General features: G+C 42.9%; 2 protein-coding genes across 5 annotated transcripts in view; one reads left to right on the top strand and one right to left on the bottom strand.

The window, feature by feature from the left end:
• The window catches only part of LOC122539732 (sorting nexin-11-like), a 131,103-nt gene that overhangs the window by 45,610 nt on the left and 64,102 nt on the right, over nt 1–21,391 (bottom strand). The window lies entirely within an intron of this gene.
• LOC148141536 (uncharacterized) overlaps nt 1–21,391 on the top strand; it is a 48,997-nt gene that overhangs the window by 14,313 nt on the left and 13,293 nt on the right. The window contains exons 3-4 of the mRNA XM_087977723.1: nt 11,315–11,518; nt 18,541–18,675. Of these exons, the coding sequence (XP_087833849.1) occupies nt 11,315–11,518; nt 18,541–18,675 (339 nt within the window). The remainder of the gene's footprint in view (nt 1–11,314; nt 11,519–18,540; nt 18,676–21,391) is intronic.

The following is a 21,391-nucleotide window of genomic DNA, read 5'->3' as shown; positions in this document are numbered from 1 at the left end:
TTTCCCCTTTCACCTTGAACTTGTGATGCCTAATAATTGAGTCCCCCACTGTGGGTGAAAGCTTCTTGCTATCTACCCTATCTATACCTCTCAAGATTTTGTAGACCTCAATCAGGTCCCCCCTTAACCTCTGTCTTTCTAATTAAAATAATCCTAATCCACTCAATCCCGCTTCATAGCTAGCACCCTCCATACCAGGCAACATCCTGGTGAACCTCCACTGCACCCTCTCCAAAATATCCACATCCTTTTGGCAATGTGGTGACCAGAACTGTACGCAGTATTCCAAATGTACACCAAACCAAAGTCCTATACAACTGTAACATGACCTGCCAACTCTTGTACTCAATACTCTGTCCGATGAAGCAAAGCATGCCGTATGCCTTCTGGATCACTCTTATCGACCTGCGTTGCCACCTTCAGGGTACAATGGACCTGAACACCCAGATCTCTCTGTACATCAATTTTCCCCAGAGCTTTTCCATCTATCGTATAGTTCACTCTCAAATTGGATCTTCCAAAATGCATCCCCTCGCACTTGCCCAGCTTGAATTCCATCTCCCTTTTTTCTGCCCAACTCTCCAATCTGTCTATATTCTGCTGCATTCTCTGACAGTCCCCTTCATTATCTGCTACTCCATCAATCTTAATATCATCTGCAAACTTGCTAATTAGACCACCTGTATCTTCTTCCAGATCATTTATGTATATCACAAATGGATCCCTGTGGAACACCACTGGTCACAGTTCTCCATTTTGAAGAAATCCTACTTCTACTCTCTGTCTCCTACTGCCCAGACAGCTCTCTATCCATCAAGCTAGAACAACCATGGACCCCATGCGACTCCACTCTCTCCATCAACCTACCATGGAAACCTTCCTGATGAAGGGCTTTTGCCCGAAACATCGATTTTCCTGCTTCTCTATGCTGCCTGACCTGCTGTGCTTTTCCAGCACCAGTCTAATCTTAAACCTTATCAAATGCCTTACTAAACTCCATGCATATGACAACTACAGCCCTGCCCTCATCAAACAACTTTGTCACTTCCTCAAAGAATGCTATTAGGTTGGTAAGACATGATCTTACCTGCAAAAACCATGTTGCCTATCACTGATAAGTCCATTTTGTTCCAAATGGGAATAGATCCAGTCCCTCAGTATCTTCTCCAGCAGCTTCCCTACCACTGACGGCAGGCTCACCGGTTTCTAATTCCCTGGATTGTCCCTGCTACTCTTATTAAATAAGAGGACAACATCAGCAATTTTCCAGTCCGCTGGGACCTCACCCATGTTCAAGGATGCTGCAAAGTTATCTGTTAAGGCCCCAGCTATTTCCCCTCTCGCTTCCCTCAATAACCTGGGATAGATCCCATCCGGACCTGGGGACTTGTCCACCTTAATACCTTCCTCCTTATGCTGACTTGATCTAGAGTAATCAAACATCTATTCTTAACCTCAACATCTGTCATGTCCCTCTCCTAGGTGAATACCAATGCAAAGTACTCACCCATTTTCTCTGACTCCATGCATAACTTCCCTCCTTTGTCCTTAAGTGGGCCAATCCTTTCTCTAGTTACCCTCTTGCTCTTCATATACGAATGGAAGGCTTTGTGATTTTCTTTAACCCTATTTGCTAAAGACACTTCATGACCGGGTTTAGCCCTCTTAATTCCTCATTTCATATTCTTCCAAAGCTTCGTCTGTTTTCAGTCACCTAGACCTTATGTATGCATCCTTTTTCTTCTTAGCTAGTCTCACAATTTCACCTGTCATCCATGTTTCCCTAATCTTGTCATTTCTATCCCTCATTTTCACAGGCACATGTCTGACCTGCACTTAATCAACCTCTCTTTAAAAGCCTCCCACTTATCAAATATGGATTTACCTTCAAACAGCTGCTCCCAATCCACATTCCCCAGCTCTTGCCGAATTTTGCTATAGTTGGTCTTCTCCCGATTTCGCACTCTTCCTTTAGGACCACTCTCATCTTTGTCCATGAGTATTTTAAAACTTAGAGAATTGTGATCACTATTCCCAAAGTAATTCCCTACTGAAACTTCAACCACCTGACCGGGCTCACTGCTTGATAGTGCCCTCCTTCAATACAGCTGTAGTATCCTGTCTGACCAGTAATGCAAATCCTCCACTCCTTTTACCTCCCTCTCTATCCCGCTTAAAGCATCGATATCCTGGGATATTTAGTTGCCAATCATGTCCTTCCCTCAACCAAGTCTCAGTAATAGATAATGGGCAGCACGGTGGCTCAGTGGTTAGCACTACTGCCTCACAGCACCAGGGTCCCAGGTTCAATTCCAGCTTCGGGCGACTGTCTGTGTGGAGTTTGCACATTCTCCCCGTGTCTGCGTGGGTGCTCCGGTTCCCTCTGGGTGCTCCGGTTTCCTCCCACAGTCCAAAGATGTGCAGGTCAGGTGAATTGGCCATGCTAAATTGCCCGTAGCATTAGGTGTGTTAGTCAGAGGGAAATGGATCTGGGTGGGTTACTCTTCAGAGGGTCGGTGTGGACTGGTTGGGCCAAAGGGCCTGTTTCCACACTGTAGGGAACCTAATCTAATTTAGGTAAATGTGAGATGATGCATTTGGGAAAGGCAAATCAGGGTAGGACTTATAAACTTAATGATAAGGTTCTGGAGGCTGTTGCTAAACAAAGAAACCTTGGAGTGCAGATTCATAGGTCCTTGAAAGTGGAATCCCAGGTAGACAGGATAGTGAAGAAAGTGTTTGGTATGCTGGCTTCTGTTGGTCAGAGCACTGAGTCTAGGAGCTGGGAAGTGATGTTGAGGCTGTACAGTACATTGGTTAGGCCACTTTTGGTATACTGTGTTCAATTCTGGTCTCCCTGCTAAAGGAACGATGTTGTGAAACTTGAAAGGGTTCAGGTAATCCAAGATGGAGGACAGGAAAAATTTCTGGCTGGAAGAGCTGCTCCTTTTTTTGAGATATTTTAGGTGTTGGAGGTGATTTCCTCAAATGCTAGGAGCAGCAATTACTGTTTTATATGCTGTTGCATTGTTTCGGAACTTTGGGAAAAAAAAAGTCAAAACAACAGCAGTTTAAAAGGGAGAAGAGCAGACAAAGGAAGCACATGGTGAGGACAGTGCAGGGGAGAGAGAGAGAGAGCGCGAGAGAGAGAACCTGCACAGTTACTGCCTTTGCTGTTTGAGTTCGTGTATCGCTGGACATCGGAGTGCATCTGGGAAAATTAACAAACATTGAAATTCACAACTAATCTTGGAGGAACTGTTGGGCGAAGTTCACAACACAGAATCAGATAAGTTAATTGTTGTTTTAAGTCTGTCCAAAAGAAAGGCTGCAGTAGTGAGTATAGTGGATTCTTTCTTGATTATATGTTTTTGGAGATAAGTCTCTTGATTAAACTTAAAATATAAGCCATAGCTATTAATTTAACCTGGTGCAGTGTTTGTAGATGAATAAGACGATGTTATTTTTTGGGTCTGTAGATTGTGAAGGAGCAAAAATGGCCTTTGCAATGATATGTACTTCTTGTCAAATGTGGGAGTTTAAAGAGAGTTTAAGGGTTACTGCAGATTATATCTGCCATAAATGCTGTTGGATGCAAATCTTATCAGATCGAGTGGATCGGTTGGAGAGACAGATAGAAGTGATGAGGTATTTGCAACAGCAACAGTATGTGATGGAGGGCAGTTATAGGGAGGGGGGAAAGTCTCAGATACACTCACATAGATGGGTTAACTCCAGGAAGGGTAAGAGAAGTAGGCAGCTAGTGCAGGAGTCTTTTGTGGATATACCCATTTCAAACAGGTATGCGGTTTTGGAAAATGTAGGGGGTGATGGATTCTCAGAGGAATGTAGCACAAACAGCCAAGTTTCTGGTATTGAGACTGGCTCTAATGCAATGAGGGGTACGTCGGCTTCCAAGAGATCAAGTGTGTTAGGGGATTCTGTAGTCAGAGGTACAGACAGACGTTTCTGTGGCCAGCAGGGAAAAAGCAGAATAGTGTGTTGTTTCCCTGGTGCCAGGATCAAGGATGTCTCAGAGAGGGTGCAGAATGTTCTCACCAGGGAGAGGGGCCAGCAAGAGGTCATTGTCCACATTGGAACCAACGACATTGGAAGGGAAAAGGTTAAGATTCTGAAGGGATATTACAGAGAGTTAGGCAGAAATTTAAAAAGAAGGTCCTCAAGGGTAGTAATATCTGGATTACTCCCAGTGCTACGAGCTAGTGAGGGTAGGAATAGGAGAATAGAGCAGATAAATGCATGGCTGAGAAGCTGGTGTATAGGAGAAGAATACACATTTTTGGATCATTGGAATCTCTTTTGGGGCAGAAGTGACCTGTACAAGAAGGACAGATTGCACCTAAATTGGAAGGGGACTAATATACTGGCAGGGAAATTTGCTAGAACTGCTTGGGAGGATATAAACTAGTAAGGTGGAGGGGGAGCGCGGGGGGGAACCCAGGGAGATAATGAGGAAAGAGATCGATCTGAGACGGGTACAGCTGAAAACAGAAGTTAGTCAAACAGTCGGGACAGGCTGGGACAAGGTAGGTCAAATAAATTAAACTGCATTTATTTCAATGCCAGGGGCCTAACAGGGAAGGCAAATGAACTCAGGACATGATTAGGAACATGGGATTGGGATATCATAGCAATAACTGAGACATGGCTTCAAGTGGACAGGGCCTAGGAAATGAATATTCAAGGTTACACGTGCTCTCGTAAGGACAGACTGACGGGCGGGGGGGGTGTGGCCATGTTGGTAAGGGATGATATTCAGTCCCTTGCGCGGGAGGACTTAGAATCAGGGGATGTAGAGTCAGTATAGATAGAGCTGAGAAATTCTAAGGGTAAAAAGACCCTCTTGGGAGTTATCTACAGGCCCCCAAACAGTAGTCTGGATGTCGGATGTAAGTTGAATCAGGAGCCGAAATTGGCCTGTTACAAAGATGTTACTACAGTTGTTATGGGGGATTTCAACATTCAGGTAGACTGGGAGAATCAGGATGGTATTGGACCTCAAGAAAGCGACTTTGTGGAATGCCTCTGAGATGGATTCTTAGAACAGCTGGTGCTGGAGCCGACCAGGGAGAAGGCAATTCTGGATCTGGTATTGTGCAACGAACCAGAATTGATCAGGGACCTTGAAGTGAAGGAGCCATTGGGAAGTAGTGACCATAATACAATAAGCTTCAATCTGCAATTTGAGAGGGAGACGGTACAATTGGAAGTGACAATATTTCAGTTGAATAAAGGAACTATGGAGCTATGAGGGAGGAGCTGGCCAAAGTTCATTGGTGCAATACCTTAGCAGGGATGACAGTGGAGGAACAATGGCAGATATTTCTGTGTATAGTGCAGAAGATGCAGGATCAGTTCATTCCAAAAAGGAAGAAAGATCCTAGGAGGAGGCATGGGTGGCCGTGGCTGACGAGGGAAGTTAAGAAACATATTAATTAAAAGAGAAAAAGTATAACATAGCAAAGATAAGTGGGAAAACAGAGGACTGGGAAGCTTTTAAAGAACAACAGAAGATTACTAAGAAGGAAATACGCAGAGAGAAAATGAGGTACGAAGGTAAACTGGCCAAAAATATAAAGGAGGATAGGTATGTGAAAGGCAAAAAAATGGTTAAGACTAAAATTGGGCCCTTGAAGACAGAAACAGGGGAATATATTACTGGGAACAAAGAAATGGCAGAAGAATTGAATTGGTACTTCAGATCTGTGTTCACTGGGGAAGACACAAGCAATCTCCCTGAGGGAACAGTGGCTGAAGGACCTGAACTGAAGAGAATTTATATTTGCCAGGAATTGGTGTTGGAGAGACTGTTAGGTCTGAAGATTGATAAGTCCCCGGGGCCTGATGGTCTACATCCCAGGGTACTGAAGGAGGTGGCTCGAGAAATCGTGGATACGTTGGTGATTATTTTCCAGAGTTCGATAGATTTGAGATCAGTTCCTGCGGATTGGAGGGTGGCTAATGTTGTACCACTTTTTAAGAAAGGTGGGAGAGAGAAAGCAGGAAGTTATAGACCAGTTAGTCTGACCTCAGTGGTGGGAAAGATGCTGGAGTCTATTATAAAGGATGAAATTACGACACATCTGGATAGTAATAACAGGATAGGTCAGAGTCAGCATGGATTTATGAAGGGGAAATCATGCTTGACTAATCTTCTGGAATTTTTTGAGAATATAACTCTGAAGATGGACGAGGGAGATCCAGTAGATGTAGTGTACCTGGGCTTTCAGAAAGCTTTTGATAAAGACCCATAAACGAGGTTAGTGAGCAAAATTAGGGCGCATGGTATTGGGGGCAAAGTACTAACTTGGATTGAAAGTTGGTTGGCTGACAGGAAACAAAGAGTAGTGATAAATGGCTCCCTTTCGGAATGGCAGGCAGTGACCAGTGGGGTACCACAGGGATCAGTGTTGGGACCGCAGCTTTTTACAATAGATATTAATGATATAGAAGATGGTATTAGTAATAACATTAGCAAATTTGCTGATGATACTAAGCTGGGTAGCAGGGTGAAATGTGAGGAGGATGTTTGGAGATTACAGGGAGACCAGGACAGGTTAGGTGAGTGGTCAGATGCATGGCAGATGCAGTTTAATGTGGATAAATGTACGGTTATCCACTTTGGTGGCAAGAACAGGAAGGCAGAGTACTACCTAAATGGAATCAATTTACGTAAAGGGGCAGTACAAAGAGATCTGGGTGTTCTTGTACACCAGTCAATGAAGTTAAACATGCAGGTAATGAAGAAGGCTAATAGCATGCTGGCCTTCATAACAAGAGGGATTGAGTATAGAAGCAAAGAGGTTCTTCTGCAGCTGTACAGGGCCCTGGTGAGTCCACACCTGGAGTACTGTGTGCAGTTCTGGTCTCCAAATTTGAGGAAAGGCATTCTGGCTATTGAGGGAGTGCAGTGTAGGTTCACAAGGTCAATTCCTGGAATGGCGGGATTACCTTACACTAAAAGACTGGAGCGACTGAGCTTGTATACCCTTGAGTTTAGAAGACTGAGAGGGGATTTGATTGAGATATATAAGATTATTAAAGGATTGGACACTCTGGAGGCAGGAAACATGTTTCTGCTGATGGGTGAGTGCCGAACCAGAGGACCAGCTTAAAAATACGGGGTAGACCATTTAGGACAGAGATGAGGAGAAACTTATTGACCCAGAGAGTGGTGGCTGTGTGGAATGCTCTGCCCAGAGGGCAGAGGAGGCCCAGTCTCTGCATTCATTTCAGAAAGAGTTGGATAGAGCTCTCAAGGATAGTGGAATCAAGGGTTATGGAGATAGGCAGGAACAGGATACTGATTAAGGATGATCAGCCATGATCATATTGAATGGTGGTGCAGGCTCGAAGGGCAGAATGGCCTACTCCTGCACCTATTGTCTATTACGGAAGCATGGCTCAGGGATGGGCAGGACTGGCAGCTGAATGTTCCAGGATACAAATGCTACAGGAAGGATAGAAAGGGAGGCAAGAGAGGAGGGGGAGTGGCATTTTGATAAGGGATAGCATTACAGCTGTTGCTGAGGGAGGATATTCCCGGAAATATATCCAGTGAAGTTATTTGGGTGAAACTGAGAAATAAGAAACAGATAACCACCTTATTGGGACTGTATTATAGACCCCCAATAGTCAGAGGGAAATTGAGAAACAAACTTGTAAGGAGATCTCAGCTATCTCTAAGAATAATAGGGTAGTTATGGTAGGGGACTTTAACTTTCCAAACATCGATTGGGACTGCCATAGTGTTAAAGGTTTAGGTGGAGAGAAATTTGTTAAGTGTGTACAAGACAATTTTCTGATTCAGTATGTGGATGTACCTACTAGAGAAAGTGCAAAACTTGACCTACTCTTGGGAAATAAGGCAGGGCAAGTGACTGAGGTGTCAGTGGGGGAGCACTTTGGGGCCAGCACCATAATTCTATTCGTTTTAAAATAGTGATGGAAAAGGATAGACCAGATCTAAAAGTTGAAGTTCTAAATTGCAGAAAGGCCAATTTTGATGGTATTGGGCAAGAACTTTCAAAAGCTGATTGGAGGCAAATGTTCGCAGGTAAAGGGACGGCTGGAAAATGGGAAGCCTTCAGAAATGAGATAACAAGAATCCAGAGAAAGTATATTCCTGTCAGGGTGAAAGGGAAGGCTGGTAGGCATAGAGAATGCTGGATGACTAAAGAAATTGAGGGTTGGTTAAGAAAAGGAAGGAAGTATATGTCAGGTATAGACAGGATAGATCGAGTGAATCCTTAGAAGAGTATAAAGAAAGTAGGAGTATACATAAGAGGGAAATCAGGAGGGCAAAACGGGGACATGAGATAACTTTGGCAAATAGAATTAAGGAGAATCCTAAGGGTTTTTACAAATATATTAAGAACAAAAGGATAACTAGGGAGAGAATAGGGCCCCTCAAAGATCAGCAAGGCGGCCTTTGTGTGGAGCCACAGAAAATGGAGGAGATACTAAATGAATATTTTGCATCAGTATTTACTGTGGAAAAAGATATGGAAGATATAGACTGTAGGGAAATAGATGGTGACATCTTGCAAAATGTCCAGATTACAGAGGAGGAAGTGCTGGATGTCTTGAAACGGTTAAAGGTGGATAAATCCCCAGGACCTGATCAGGTGTACCCGAGAACTCTGTGGGAAGCTAGAGACGTGATTGGTGGGCCTCTTGCTGAGATATTTGTATCATCGATAGTCACAGGTGAGGTGCCGGAAGACTGGAGGTTGGCAAACATGGTGCCACTGTTTAAGAAGGGCGGTAAAGACAAGCCAGGGAACTATAGATCAGTGAGCCTGAACTCAGTGGTGGGCAAGTTGTTGGAGGGAATCCTGAGGGACAGGATGTACATGTATTTGGAAAGGCAAGGACTGATTCAGGATTGTCAACATGGCTTCGTGTGTGGGAAATCATGTCTCACAAACTTGATTGAGTTTTTTGAAGAAGTAACAAAGAAGATTAATGAGGGCAGAGCAGTGGGTGTGATCTATATGGACTTCAGTAAGGCATTCTACAAGGTTCCCCATGGGAGACCGATTAGTAAGGTTAGATCTCATGGAATACAGGGAGAACTAACCATTTGGATGCAGAACTGGCTCAAAGATAGAAGAGAGAGGGTTGTGGTGGAGGGTTGTTTTTCAGACTGGAGGCCTGTGAACAGTAGAGTGCCACAAAGATCAGTGCTGGGCCCTCTACTTTTTGTTATTTACATAAATGATTTGGATGCAAGCATAAGAGGTACAGTTAGTAAGTTTGCAGATGACACCAAAATTGGAGGTGTAGTGGACAGCGAAGAAGGTTATCTCAGATTACAACAGGATCTGGACCAGATGGGCCAATGGGCTGAGAAGTGGCAGATGGAGTTTAATTCAGATAAATGCAAGGTGCTGCATTTTGGGAAAGCAAATCTTAGCAGGACTTATACACTTAATGGTAAGGTCCCAGGGAGTGTTGCTGAACAAAGAGACCTTGGAGGGCAGATTCATAGCTCCTTGAAAGTGGAGTTGCAGGTAGATAGGATAGTGAAGAAGGCATTTGGTATGCTATCCTTTATTGGTCAGATTATGGAGTACAGGAGTTGGGAGGTCATGTTGCGGCTCTACAGGACATTGGTTAGGCCATTGTTGGAATATTGCGTGCAATTCAGGTCTCCTTTCTATCGGAAAGATGTTGTGAAACTTGAAAGGGTTCAGAAAAGGTTTACAAGGATGTTGCCAGGGTTGGAGGATCTGAGTTACAGGGAGAGGCTTGACAGGCTGGGGCTGTTTTCCCTGGAGCGTCGGAGGCTGAGGACTGACCTTGTAGAGGTTTACAAAATTATGAGTGGCATGGATAGGAATAAATAGACAAAGTATTTTCCCTGGGGTGAGGGAGTCCAGAACTGGAGGGCATAGGTTTAGGGTGAGAGGGGAAAGATATAAAAGAGACCTAAAGGGCAACTTTTTCATGCAGAGGTTGGTACGTGTATGGAATGACCTGCCAGATGATGTGGTGGAGGCTGGTACAATTGCAACATTTAAGAGGAATTTGGATGGGTATATGAATAGGAAGGGTTTGGAGGGATATGGGCTGGGTGCTGGCAGGTGGGACTGGATTGGGTTGGGATATCTGGTCGGCATGGACGGGTTGGACCGAAGGGTCTGTTTCCATGCTGTACATCTCTATGACTCTATGATGGTTTTGAGCTATAGGGTGAAGCTGAATAGACTGGGGCTTTTTTCCCTGCGGCATTGGAGGCTAAGGGATGTCACTAGAGAGGTCTATAAAATCTTGAGGGTCATGGATAGGGTAAATTGACAAAGTCTTTTCCCCAGGGTGGAGGAGTCCAAAACTAGGGGGCATAGGGTTAAGGTGAGAAGGGAAAGATTTAAAAGGGACCTAACAGGCGACTTTTTCACACAGAGGGTGGTGCACGTATGGAATGAGCTGCCAGAGGAAGTGGGTGAGGCTGGTACAATTGCAACATTTAAAAGGCATCTGGATGGGTATATGAATTGGAAGAATTTAGAAGGTATGGGCCAACTGGTGGTAAATGGGACTAGATTAATTTAGGATAACTGGCTGGCATGGACGAGTTGGACTAAAGGGTCTGTTTCTGTGCTGTACAGCTTGATGACTCTCTGACACTAATATCCCATTCCCATGTTCTTCCTTTCAAAATGAACAACTACACATTTTCCCACAAATACACCACTGCCAACCTTCTGCCCAATTACTTATCCTATCAGTATCTCTCTGGAAACTATTTGTATCCCTCTTGTAGCTTTCCACCCATTCTAGTGTTGGTCTCCAAATATGGCTACAGTACATTCACTTCCTTCCTCCAAATCATTAATATGTTATAAATAGTTGTGGACCGAGCGCTAATCCTTGTGGAATTCCACTGGACACATGTTGGAGTTCCAGACCAGACAAGGATGAGTAAAAGACATTCGTGAAGCACGTGGGCTTTTATGACAATTGACAGTAGTTGCCATGAGGCTAGCCATTATTTGAAATTCTAGATTTTTGTTGAATTCAAATTTCACCATCTACTTTGGTTGGATTCAACCACATGTCTGGGGTACTGGATGATCAGCCTTGTAACATTGCCAGTACACTTCTGCCTCCCTCAAGGGGAAAGAATTTTAGATTTTCATGGCCTTTTACGTGTAGCAGTGTTTTCTGATATCATTCCTGAACGGTCATGAAAATGTTTGGTGATGTTGTTGAACAGTGATCTATGTGGGTAGATTGAATTCTCCTGCTCCTTATGATACAGCCACTGACAGACCTTTCCTTGTTCTAGGAGCAGCTGTGTTTTCACCGGTGCCCAGTGGTCAGCATGGACAATGGCAGACAATGGGACCTGGGTCGACTGACAGCTCTTCTGATGAGATGCCAACAGCACACATCCTGATACAGCAGGATGCAGATACTCAGCATAAATTCAAGACAGTGAAGCAAGAGGAACTGTCCACACAATCAGGCCATAACTGTCAGTTTTATACAGGTGTGTGCCAAGACGGAAAGATTATTGAAACCAACCAGAGAAAGGACTGACCTCTAAATATCTCCTTTGCTAATAATGAAGAAACTGGATGAAATTTGTGTAACAGAACCAGGCCATTCAGCCCTAACAGATTTGAAGGTGTTCATACTCTACTTCATTAAATCCTACCAGCCCTTCATCTATTGCTTTTTCCCTCGTTTTCTTAACTAACTTCCTCTGAAATGCATCTATATTATTCACTGCAACCAGCCCCTCAGGTAGCAGTTCTACATTCCCATCTCTCTCTAGGATTTTTCCTTCTAAACATCCTGTATATATTAGTGACTATTTTATCTTTATGGCCTCTATTTCCAGTCTGGTCATCATATGAAAACTTATTCTCTAAACGTACCTTGTCAAAATCTTACAGATTTTTCTCAGGTTACCCCTCAATCTTTATTTTTCTACAGGGAAGAACCCCACTTGTTCAATTTTTCCTAATAGTTATAAGCTTTCAAATTTGCTATTATCTTCGTCAATCTTTTCTGCACCTTCTCCAATAACCTTATCCTTTATATACCATGAGACCAGACCTGTGCACGGTGGTTCAGGAGCTATCTAATAAAGGTGAATCAATTAAATGACTCATGTATAGAGCTTCTGGCTTGGCTCAGCAAGGATAGGCAGTGGTAAAAACAATGACTGCAGATGCTGGAAACCAGATTCTGGATTATTGGTGCTGGAAGAGCTCAGCAGTTCAGGCAGCATCCGAGGAATGAGTGCACTGTACAGTCAAGCAGTCCCAAATTCAACCTAGATTTTGCTGGGTGAACTGACCTCAGTCAGGGAAATGATGGGAGTGTTAAGTTTGAGTTGGAGAGGTTACTTGATACACCTCACTGTACAAAACAAAACTGTCTGGAATACATTCTACAATTCATATTTACTACAGTTGTCATCCTGTGTCTATATGAAAGTTGAAATCTCCCTATGAAACCACACAGTTTCTGTTACACATTTCCCTGAGCTCCACCTTTATAAACTTCTGCAGGACATCAGTAGTGTAAGGATTTCTGTAGATAGTTACTGTAATGTCCTTTGCCTGGTCATCTATCCTGAAAACCCATTCTTTCCACTATTTTAAAGGTGCCATTTCTTGACATTGTCACTCCATATCCTTTCTCAGTTTCCCTAATCTTTCTAAAGATCTTTTGGCTGGAATATTTACCTCACAATCAATTCCAGTATGTAGCCATTGTCTCTGTATCAGATCTGATGGTATTCAACACCAGCGCCAGCTCAGTATCAGAAATCACTGCTCAAGCATTTTAGAAAGTTTTTATTCAACCACAACCTCACTTTCCCCTGACAAAATAATCTCCTCAGTTTGTGCCTGTAAAATTTTGTGAACAATTTATTTTTATTATCAATCTTCTCTTCTGTTGACCTGAGGTGGTTCTGGAGCACATCATCCAGGAGGTCATTTTTTTAAAAATTGCCATTGGGAGATTCATCGAAGAAGGGTTGTGTTTGAGCTACCTGTATCCAGCAACAGATATTGTCTTCTGGCGAAGGGACAGTAAACAGCTGGGGTGGGAAGAGTTTCCATGTCAGAGTGAGAGAATGCGTATGTTCTGAGTAAATGAAAAGGAGCAAAAGTGTATGAGGGAGTGTGTGTAAGAATGAGAATGAGCAAGAGAGTGTGAAAGTTAGAATTTCTGTGACAGAAGCAGGGAGGGTGTGCGCATGCAACTCGAACCATCATTGAATATTCAATCTTTATTTGTGGTTCCACACTCACTCTGAACATAAATTAACAACAAGCAAAGTGGCAAATCCCCTCCCCACTCCAATATCCACATTCAGTGTCAGTAAATTGAAACTTGCTCCATAGTTAAAAAATCACACGACACCAAGTTATAGTGTGATTTTTAACTTTGTACAGCCCAGTCCAACACCAGCATCTCCAAATCATGATGACCATTGCTCCATTGCTTCACTGTTTTGTAATGACTCGATATTTGCAGCAAGAGGCAAGGTTGAGGAAAAGCAACAGACAGTGAACAAGTCTAATTCACTTCTAATTCCAACAATAAACTGCATGTTATTGGTGGCACTTGTTCCATCCCCTGTAAGTACAGTGAACATATTTTATGGAATGTCAATGACACAGTGTTTCTTACTCAGCCACTCTATCACCATACGTTGTACAGTCACAAAAAGATAAATTTCCCAGCCAGGCTGTAAGATCAGTACACAAAATGGAGAAAAATAGGTACCGAGGAGTGTTTACAAGGTATTAATCTAATCGGAACTGGGGGGGTGTCAAATGACATCTTGAAACAGTGGAGCAAAGCAAGACCCGTTTATAACAGTCATTGAACTCTCTGATTAGATTAGGTGGTTTGTAATCACTTGCTGGAATCGGTGAGTGTTTGCGAATATAGTTTCAATTGTATTCGGGGTGATTCAGTTCTAAGTCCGTTTCTGTGCGAGCAAATACCACCAGTGTCCTTTGTGTTAATGCAGCATAACATTCGCAATAAATGATTAATGATTGTGGTTTTATCGCTGCAAATTTAATCAAGAAATAATGCAACAATTTTTCACCCACTTCCCTTCCCCCCATTTAAATGGGCAGTTAAAGCAGTTAGTGGATGAGCCACACAGAATAGAACAGTTTTGTATTCAACCCCTGGCCTACACAAAATTAATCATTCACTAGCTATAGTCCTGCCCCATGGAACTTATTTCTTCCTACCTTGACACATTTTTTTCTTCCTTTGTTCAGTCCCTTCCCACTTACATCTGCGAATCTTCTAATACTTTATGCCAGTTTCATACTTTCCAGTTTGCTGACACCAGCTATCTCTTCTTCACCATGGATGTGCAGTCCCTCTATGTCCATCCTCCATCAGCCCTCTGTCTTAAGGCTGTCCGCTTCTTCCTTAAGAGAAGCCCTGAACCATCCCCATCCTCTGCCACCACCCTCCTTCCTCACCCTCACTTTGAATAACTTCTCCTTTAACTGCTCTCACTTTCTTCAGGTCAAAGGTGTGGCCACGATTACCCGCATAGGCCCTGGTTTTGCCTGTCGCTTTTGTGGGATATAAGGAACATTCCTTGTTCCAATCCTGCTTAGGTCCTTCCACACAATCCTTTCTAAAGAATATCGATGACATCGTTGCTGCTGCTTCCCTCTCCCCTGGAATTAGAAAACTTTATCAAAGTTGCTTCCAATTTCGATCTTGCTTTCATTTTCCTCTGGTCCATCTGTGACTCCTCCTTTCTCTTTCTTAACATCCCTTTCCATTTCCAGGGATAGCCTGGCTACCAATATGCATTACAAATGATCAACTCTGACAGCTCTCTTGACTATGCATCTTCATATTCTGCATTCTGCAAGGTCTCCATTCCATTCTCCCAGTTTCTCCCTCTCCATCGCATCTGTTCTCATGATATTATCTTCTGCAAGTGGGCCTCAGAATTGTCTCCCTTTTACCTCAGCTGAGGAACTTTGTGGATCACCTACGTTCTGTCTGTAAAAATGACCCTGAGCTTCTAGTTGCCTGCCACTTCTACACATTGCCATTTTCCCATGCCAACATTTTTCTCGCAGGCCTGCTGCAGTGCTCCAGTGAAGCTGAACATAAGCTAGGGAAATATTTTCCACCTAGATAACCGACAGCCTTCGTATCTCAACAGTGAGTTTAACAATTTCAAAATGTAAACACCCTTCTTCATGTTTGTTCCCCACCCCCACACCTCTAGGTGCTGTTTTGTATGAGATTGCTCCCAGCATAGCCAACCATTCACACTTCTCATTAGCACCCTATCCAACATTTACTTCCTCACAGCTTCTCTTTGTTTGCCTCCCCATTTTTCTCTCTTTCTCAATACCATCTCCTTTGACTCATGCCTACCACAACCTCAGCTCCCCCAGCAGTTTTCAGTTCTGATAAAGGGTCAAAACACTAATTTTATTTCTCTGTTTACAGATGCTGCCCAAACATGCTGAGCTTCTCCAGTACTTTTTGTTCTTGTTTCAGATGTCCAGCATCTACAGTTCCTTGTTTTATTATTTTAGCTGTACTGATGGTGCAACTACCTTCAGTGGTCTGGGTTAAGGAGAAGAAAGTCAACCAGGATCTTGTTCTTCATCGTCATCTCACATTGTTGAGTGGATGTGTGCGACCATCAGGGACAGATGTGATTCAGCTTATCTGTGACCTGTGTTGTTTTTGTGTTGAATAGCCTATTCACTCTCACTTTCTAGTTTGGCATCTGACAAATATCCAGCATGAATCAATATCTTCAGCAAGGACAGATTAAAAGGCAATTAGAAAGAGTGGGTGAAAGCATTAGTGTACAATTAGCTTTATATAGAACAGGACTAATCCAGCTTAATCTCTCCTCTGTTTCACTGAAGTTGAGGTGCGGGTGTTGGACTAGGGTGGATAAAGTTAAAAATCACACAACAGCAAGTTATAGTCCAACAGGTTTATTTGGAAGCGCAAGCTTTCGGAGTGCTGCTCCTTCGCCAGGTAGCTAGTGGGGCAGGATCATAGGACACAGAATTTACAGTAAAAGATCACAGTGTTATACAACTGATGCGATGTATTGAACAAAACTAGATTGCTAGAAGAAAGTGAGGACTGCAGATGCTGGAGATCAGAGTTGAGAATGTGGTGTTGGAAAAGCACAGCAGGTCAGGCAGTATCTGAGGAGCAGGAGAATTGACGATTTGGGCATAAGCCCTTCAACAGGAATGAATTGAACAAACCTAGATTGCTAGGAGAAAGTGAGGGAGGCTTTTGCTCAAAATGTCGATTCTCCTACTCCTCAGATGCTGCCTGACTTGCTGTGTCTTTCCAACATCATACTCTAAATGTAGATTGCTGGATTAGTGGTGCTGGAAGAGCACAGCAGTTCAGGCAGCATCCGAGGAGCAGCTGTTGAGTCTTACTCACTTAGAATCTGTTGCAGCTTTCCAATCATTAATATGTAAATCCCAGAACTTCTTTCAAGTCACATTCCCCAGGGAATTTAAGATTTTGTAAAAAAAGTGACACCTCAGATTAGACAATGCAGTAAAGGTGTGAGTTTAGACTCTGTCTGTATTCCAACCTTGAGTTAGACTGGTTCTGTTTCCAAAGTAGGAATTTATAAAATGCCATATGGAATGACTGCCTACAGATCGTGCTTTTTGAACAAAATAGAATGTATCTGAAAGTGCAAATTCACTCCATAGACTTATTTGCGAGTGTGCACACGCGTGTGTATGAGAGAGACACAGAGAAAGGGAGAGAGGGGGAGTATGTGTGTGCACGTGCTTGATAGAGTATGCATTAGGGTGACAGAGTATATGCCTGTGAGAGGGGATGCATGAGAGCGTGGGTTTGTGTGTCTGCACGCATGTGTGTGTGTGAGAGAGAGAGTATGTGTGTGTGTGACATGAACCAAGATCCTGGTTGAGGCCATCCCATGGGTACCGATCTTGGCTATCAGCCTCTGCGTGGCCACTCTGCACTGTTGCGTATCCTGAAGTCCAAGCTGATAGCCAGTTTCGGTACCCATGAGGATGGCCTCAACTGGGATCTATGGTTCATGTCACATTATAGATGACCCCACTACACTATACACTCTCACATACACACACACTCTTACGTATAATACACTGACATACTCACACAGACCCCCTCTCATACACATGCTCTCTCTCAGACACATACACATGCCCACATTCACACGCACACCCTCTCACAGGCATATACTCTGTCTCATATATGCGCACACTCTATCAAGCACGCACATACACACACACACATGCACACACACATTCTCTCCTACAAACACAGACACTCTCACTTTGTCTCTCACACATATAAGTGTATGGGTGAATTTGCATTTGCAGATTTATATTTGCAGATACATTCTATTTTGTTCAAAAAGCACACAATCTGTAGGTAGTCAGTCTATGTGACATTTTATAAATTCCAACTTTGGAAATATAACAAGTCTGGCTCAAGGTTGGAATAGAGACAGAAAGGTTGGAATAGAGACAGACTTTAACGTCACACCTTTAATGCACTGTCTGACCTGAGATGTCAGTTTTTTTATAAAATCTTAAATTATCTCAGGAAAGTTATTTGAAAGAAGTTCTGGGATTTGCACATTAATGAATCGAAACCTGCAACACATTCGAAGTGATTAAGATTGAACAGCAATCTAGGTTTGTTTAATACATCGAATCAGTTGTATAACACTGTGATCTTTTGCTATAAACTCTGTGTCCTATGATCCTGCCCCACAGCTATCTGATGAAGGAGTAGTGCTCCAAAAGCCTGTACTTCCAAATAAACCTGGTGTTGGATTATAACCTGGTGTTGTATGTTTTTTAACTTGGTTCGATGAACTGCTAGTCATTAAACAATATTTGATATAAAACCTTTCAAGAGTTTTATTGAAAATGTCTGCCTGTGAGAGAGAACAAAATGGAAAGGGCTTGAAAGGGATGGAAAAGAAAAGGAAGGAAGGAATCAAGGGAAAAAAGGAAGAGAAAAAAGGAAAAGAGACAGAAGAAAGGCAAGAGAGAGAAAGGGAGAAGAGGAGGACAAATGATGGGAGGGATCTAAGTAAAGGAAGAAGGGAAGGGTCTGGACGGTAGGGAAAAAGGGTAGAGTAGAGCAAAACAAGGAAGTGGAAAAAGAACAGGAAGATAAGGAAGCAAGAAAGTAGAAGAAAAGGAGGGAGCTAATGAACAAAAGATCTTTGATCGTGAGCACCCTGCCATGCCTTCAGCTGCCTAGGCTCCAAACTCTAGAAGTCCCTCTTTAAATCTCTCCACCTCTAAATGTCTCCTCCTTCAACAAACCTCAAATATGCCTCTTCTAGTGTTTGGTCATCTAACCTCTTCTTAAATAGCTCAGTGTCAAAACACGTTTGATAATGCTTCTATAAAGTGCTATATAAATTTAAGTTTTTGTTACAATATTACTACATGCAATTGATCTTATCTGTTCATTTTACCTGGATCTTCCTAGTGCCATTAGATCTGAGAAGTCAACGAGAGATGCCCGGAACATCAAATGAAATTCCAGCAACAGGGAGCCAGAGCAAGGGAGATCAAATTAAACCAGAGGAAGATTCCCTCAGCCACAGCTATCAACTTTACAAAGGTACCAGTTTCTCATATAACAAGCAAATCACTGACAGGCAAGATTCTGGCCTTTGTCTGGATATTTTCTAACCAACCTTCACAATGGCGACCTGTGGATACATAGACACAAAGAAAAGCTTTTTTGCCCAGAAAATTCCCAACCCTTTATAGACAGCTTGAAGTTGAGGATTGGTGCGAGGAAAGTATCAGATAACCTTGTTGGAGTGGAACTCTAGCTCTGACCCACTTCAGAGTAAACTCTCCGGAGGAAGGTCAAAGTTATTTTCTTCCTTCTTTTACGAATTTATACCTGAGATCACAGATATATGTTCACAGGAAATGACTATTTTGATAACTTACAAGCTAAAGAGCAGTCAGGTGCAATACTGAGTCAGAAGGACAGAAGAAATTGGAATAAGAGTTGACCATTTCACCCTTCCAGTGTGTTATGTTGTTTACAAGAGATTTTAATAAAATTAGAAATAGAAATAGGCCATTCAGTCTTTCAAAATTGCTCTGCCATTCGGTAGGTTCATGGCTGATCAATTTGTATTCAGAATTCCACATTCCTATCTACTCCTGGTGTCATTTGATTCCCTTATCCAACAAGAATCTATCTACTTCTGTTACAAAAAGATTCAATTCCCGCAGAACCCATGCTGTGTCTCTTGACATGACAAACCAGCCAACTGAGCTAACTCATTTAACCTAGCCAAGAGGTGGCATGGTGGCTCAGTGATTAGTACTGCTACCTCACAGCGCCAGGGACCGTGTTCAATTCCAGCCTTGGACGACAATCTGTGTGGAGTTTGCACATTCTTCCTGTGTCCGCATGGGTTTCCTCCCACAGTCCAAAGATGTGCATGTTAGGTGAATTGGCCATGCTAAATTGCCCATGGTGTTCAGGCATATGTATGTTAGGTGAATTAGTCAGGTGTCAAAATAGGATAATTAGGCAGGGGGATGGGTTACCCTTTGGAGGGTCAGTGCGGACTTGTTGGGCCAAATGGCCTGTTTCTATACTCTAGGGATTCTATGACTCTAAGTTGGCTTGCACTGTTGTATGTCATCTTCATTATGTACTTTCCTAACGATCTTTGTGTCATCTGCCTTATCTTTGCTCGCCTCATCTAAGACATTAATATAAACTTTTGTAAAACGTTGAGGACCCAGCACAGAACTCCATGGATCCACTTGTCACATCCTGCCAAACTGAAAAAGACCCATTTATGCATAGTTTCCATTTTCTGCCAGTGAACCAATCTTCCATACATGCCCAAATGCTCCCCCTACATCAGGAGCTCCATATTTGTGCAATAGCTTTTTATGTGGAGACTTGTTAAATGCCTTCTGGAAATCCAAAAATATTCATCAATGGGTTCTCCTTTATTCATAGTACCTGTTACACTTTCAAAAGATGCCAATAAGTAGGCTAATCATTAAATTTGCCTTTCACAAAACCATTCTGATTCTTCCCAATTACCTTGAGTTCTTTGAAGTGCCCAGTTATAACCTCCTTACCGATCGATTCTAACACCTTCCTCATGACAGACATCAAGCTAACTGGCCTATAATTTCTGATTTTCTGCCTATCTCCCTTCTTGAATAGAGTGTTCGTATTTACAAGGGAGGGGCTACATTGAATAAGATCAGAGATAAAATTCTGTCTAAACTTTCATCTTGCTGTTCTAGCCCCATTTTCAAAACGTCTTTGTGAGAATTTTAGAAAGAATCTGTCTTGAATACATGGTGATCCCTGTAACCGCGGATCCAGTTTCTGCAGATTCAGTTACCCATGGCTGTAACATATTACAGGGAACGTTCTGGAATCAGGGACCAGGAGGCTGCCGGGAGGCTTCCCATTTAAATGAGTGGGTTTGTGCCTATCCATGGTTTCGGGCTTCGGCGGGAGGTCCTGGAATGTATCCCCCATGGGTACGGGGTTGGGGGGGTGGGGGGAGAGAGCTACTGCAAATTCAATGATTAAGCATCCACGGGTCTCTTGGGTAATGTAATGGAATTACTCTCCAAAGGCATGCGGGGAGAGAGAGGGTGGCAGGTGGCACTGATATCTGAGGATGAAAGTGCAACCCACACCTTTACATGATTCAGAATTTCAGAAAGAAATTGATCAAAAACGTTTGAAGGTCATCCTAGATAGTTCATTAAGTCCACAATTTAACCAATCAGCTGGACTCAAGTAGGCGTCAGCATTGCTATGTCGAGACAAATGGGACTAGCAGACTGTGTTTGTTCTTCTCATCTCAGACACTGTTAAATGTTCTGCCCTGACCAGTGAACAAGGATAAATCTTCCTGAGTTGTGATGCTCGCCCAGCTGAATAGCTGTTTATAGTCAGAGCTGCAAAAACACGTGGAACAAGACTTGCAGCACAAGTGAAAAAAGGACAGGAGTAAACTTCCTTTGGTTTCTCTAGATGTCCAAGACACGCAATAGAGAATGTCAACTGTTAGACGGATAGCACTGGAGCAGTTCGCAAACATGGCAAATTAATCTGTTACATTTTACATGCAGTACAAGAGAACATTATTTGGGAATTTGTAAACGTAACACCAAAATTGGAGTTGATGTTCTAATTTTCTAAAAGAAAGACCTGCATTTATGTAGAACTTCTCACAACCTCAGGACATCCCCATATGTTTTACAGCTAATTGATTACATTTAAACCGAATCACAGTTGTAATGTAGAGGAGGTGCCAATGTTGGATTGGGGT

The sequence above is a fragment of the Chiloscyllium plagiosum genome, unplaced genomic scaffold (genome assembly GCF_037043375.1).
Source record: "Chiloscyllium plagiosum isolate Xiang-an unplaced genomic scaffold, Cpla_swu_hap1 HiC_scaffold_32, whole genome shotgun sequence".
NCBI classification, from domain to species: Eukaryota; Metazoa; Chordata; class Chondrichthyes; order Orectolobiformes; family Hemiscylliidae; genus Chiloscyllium; species Chiloscyllium plagiosum.
Note: the sequence above shows the minus strand (reverse complement) of the source record. Positions and strands in the feature narration are given on the sequence as shown.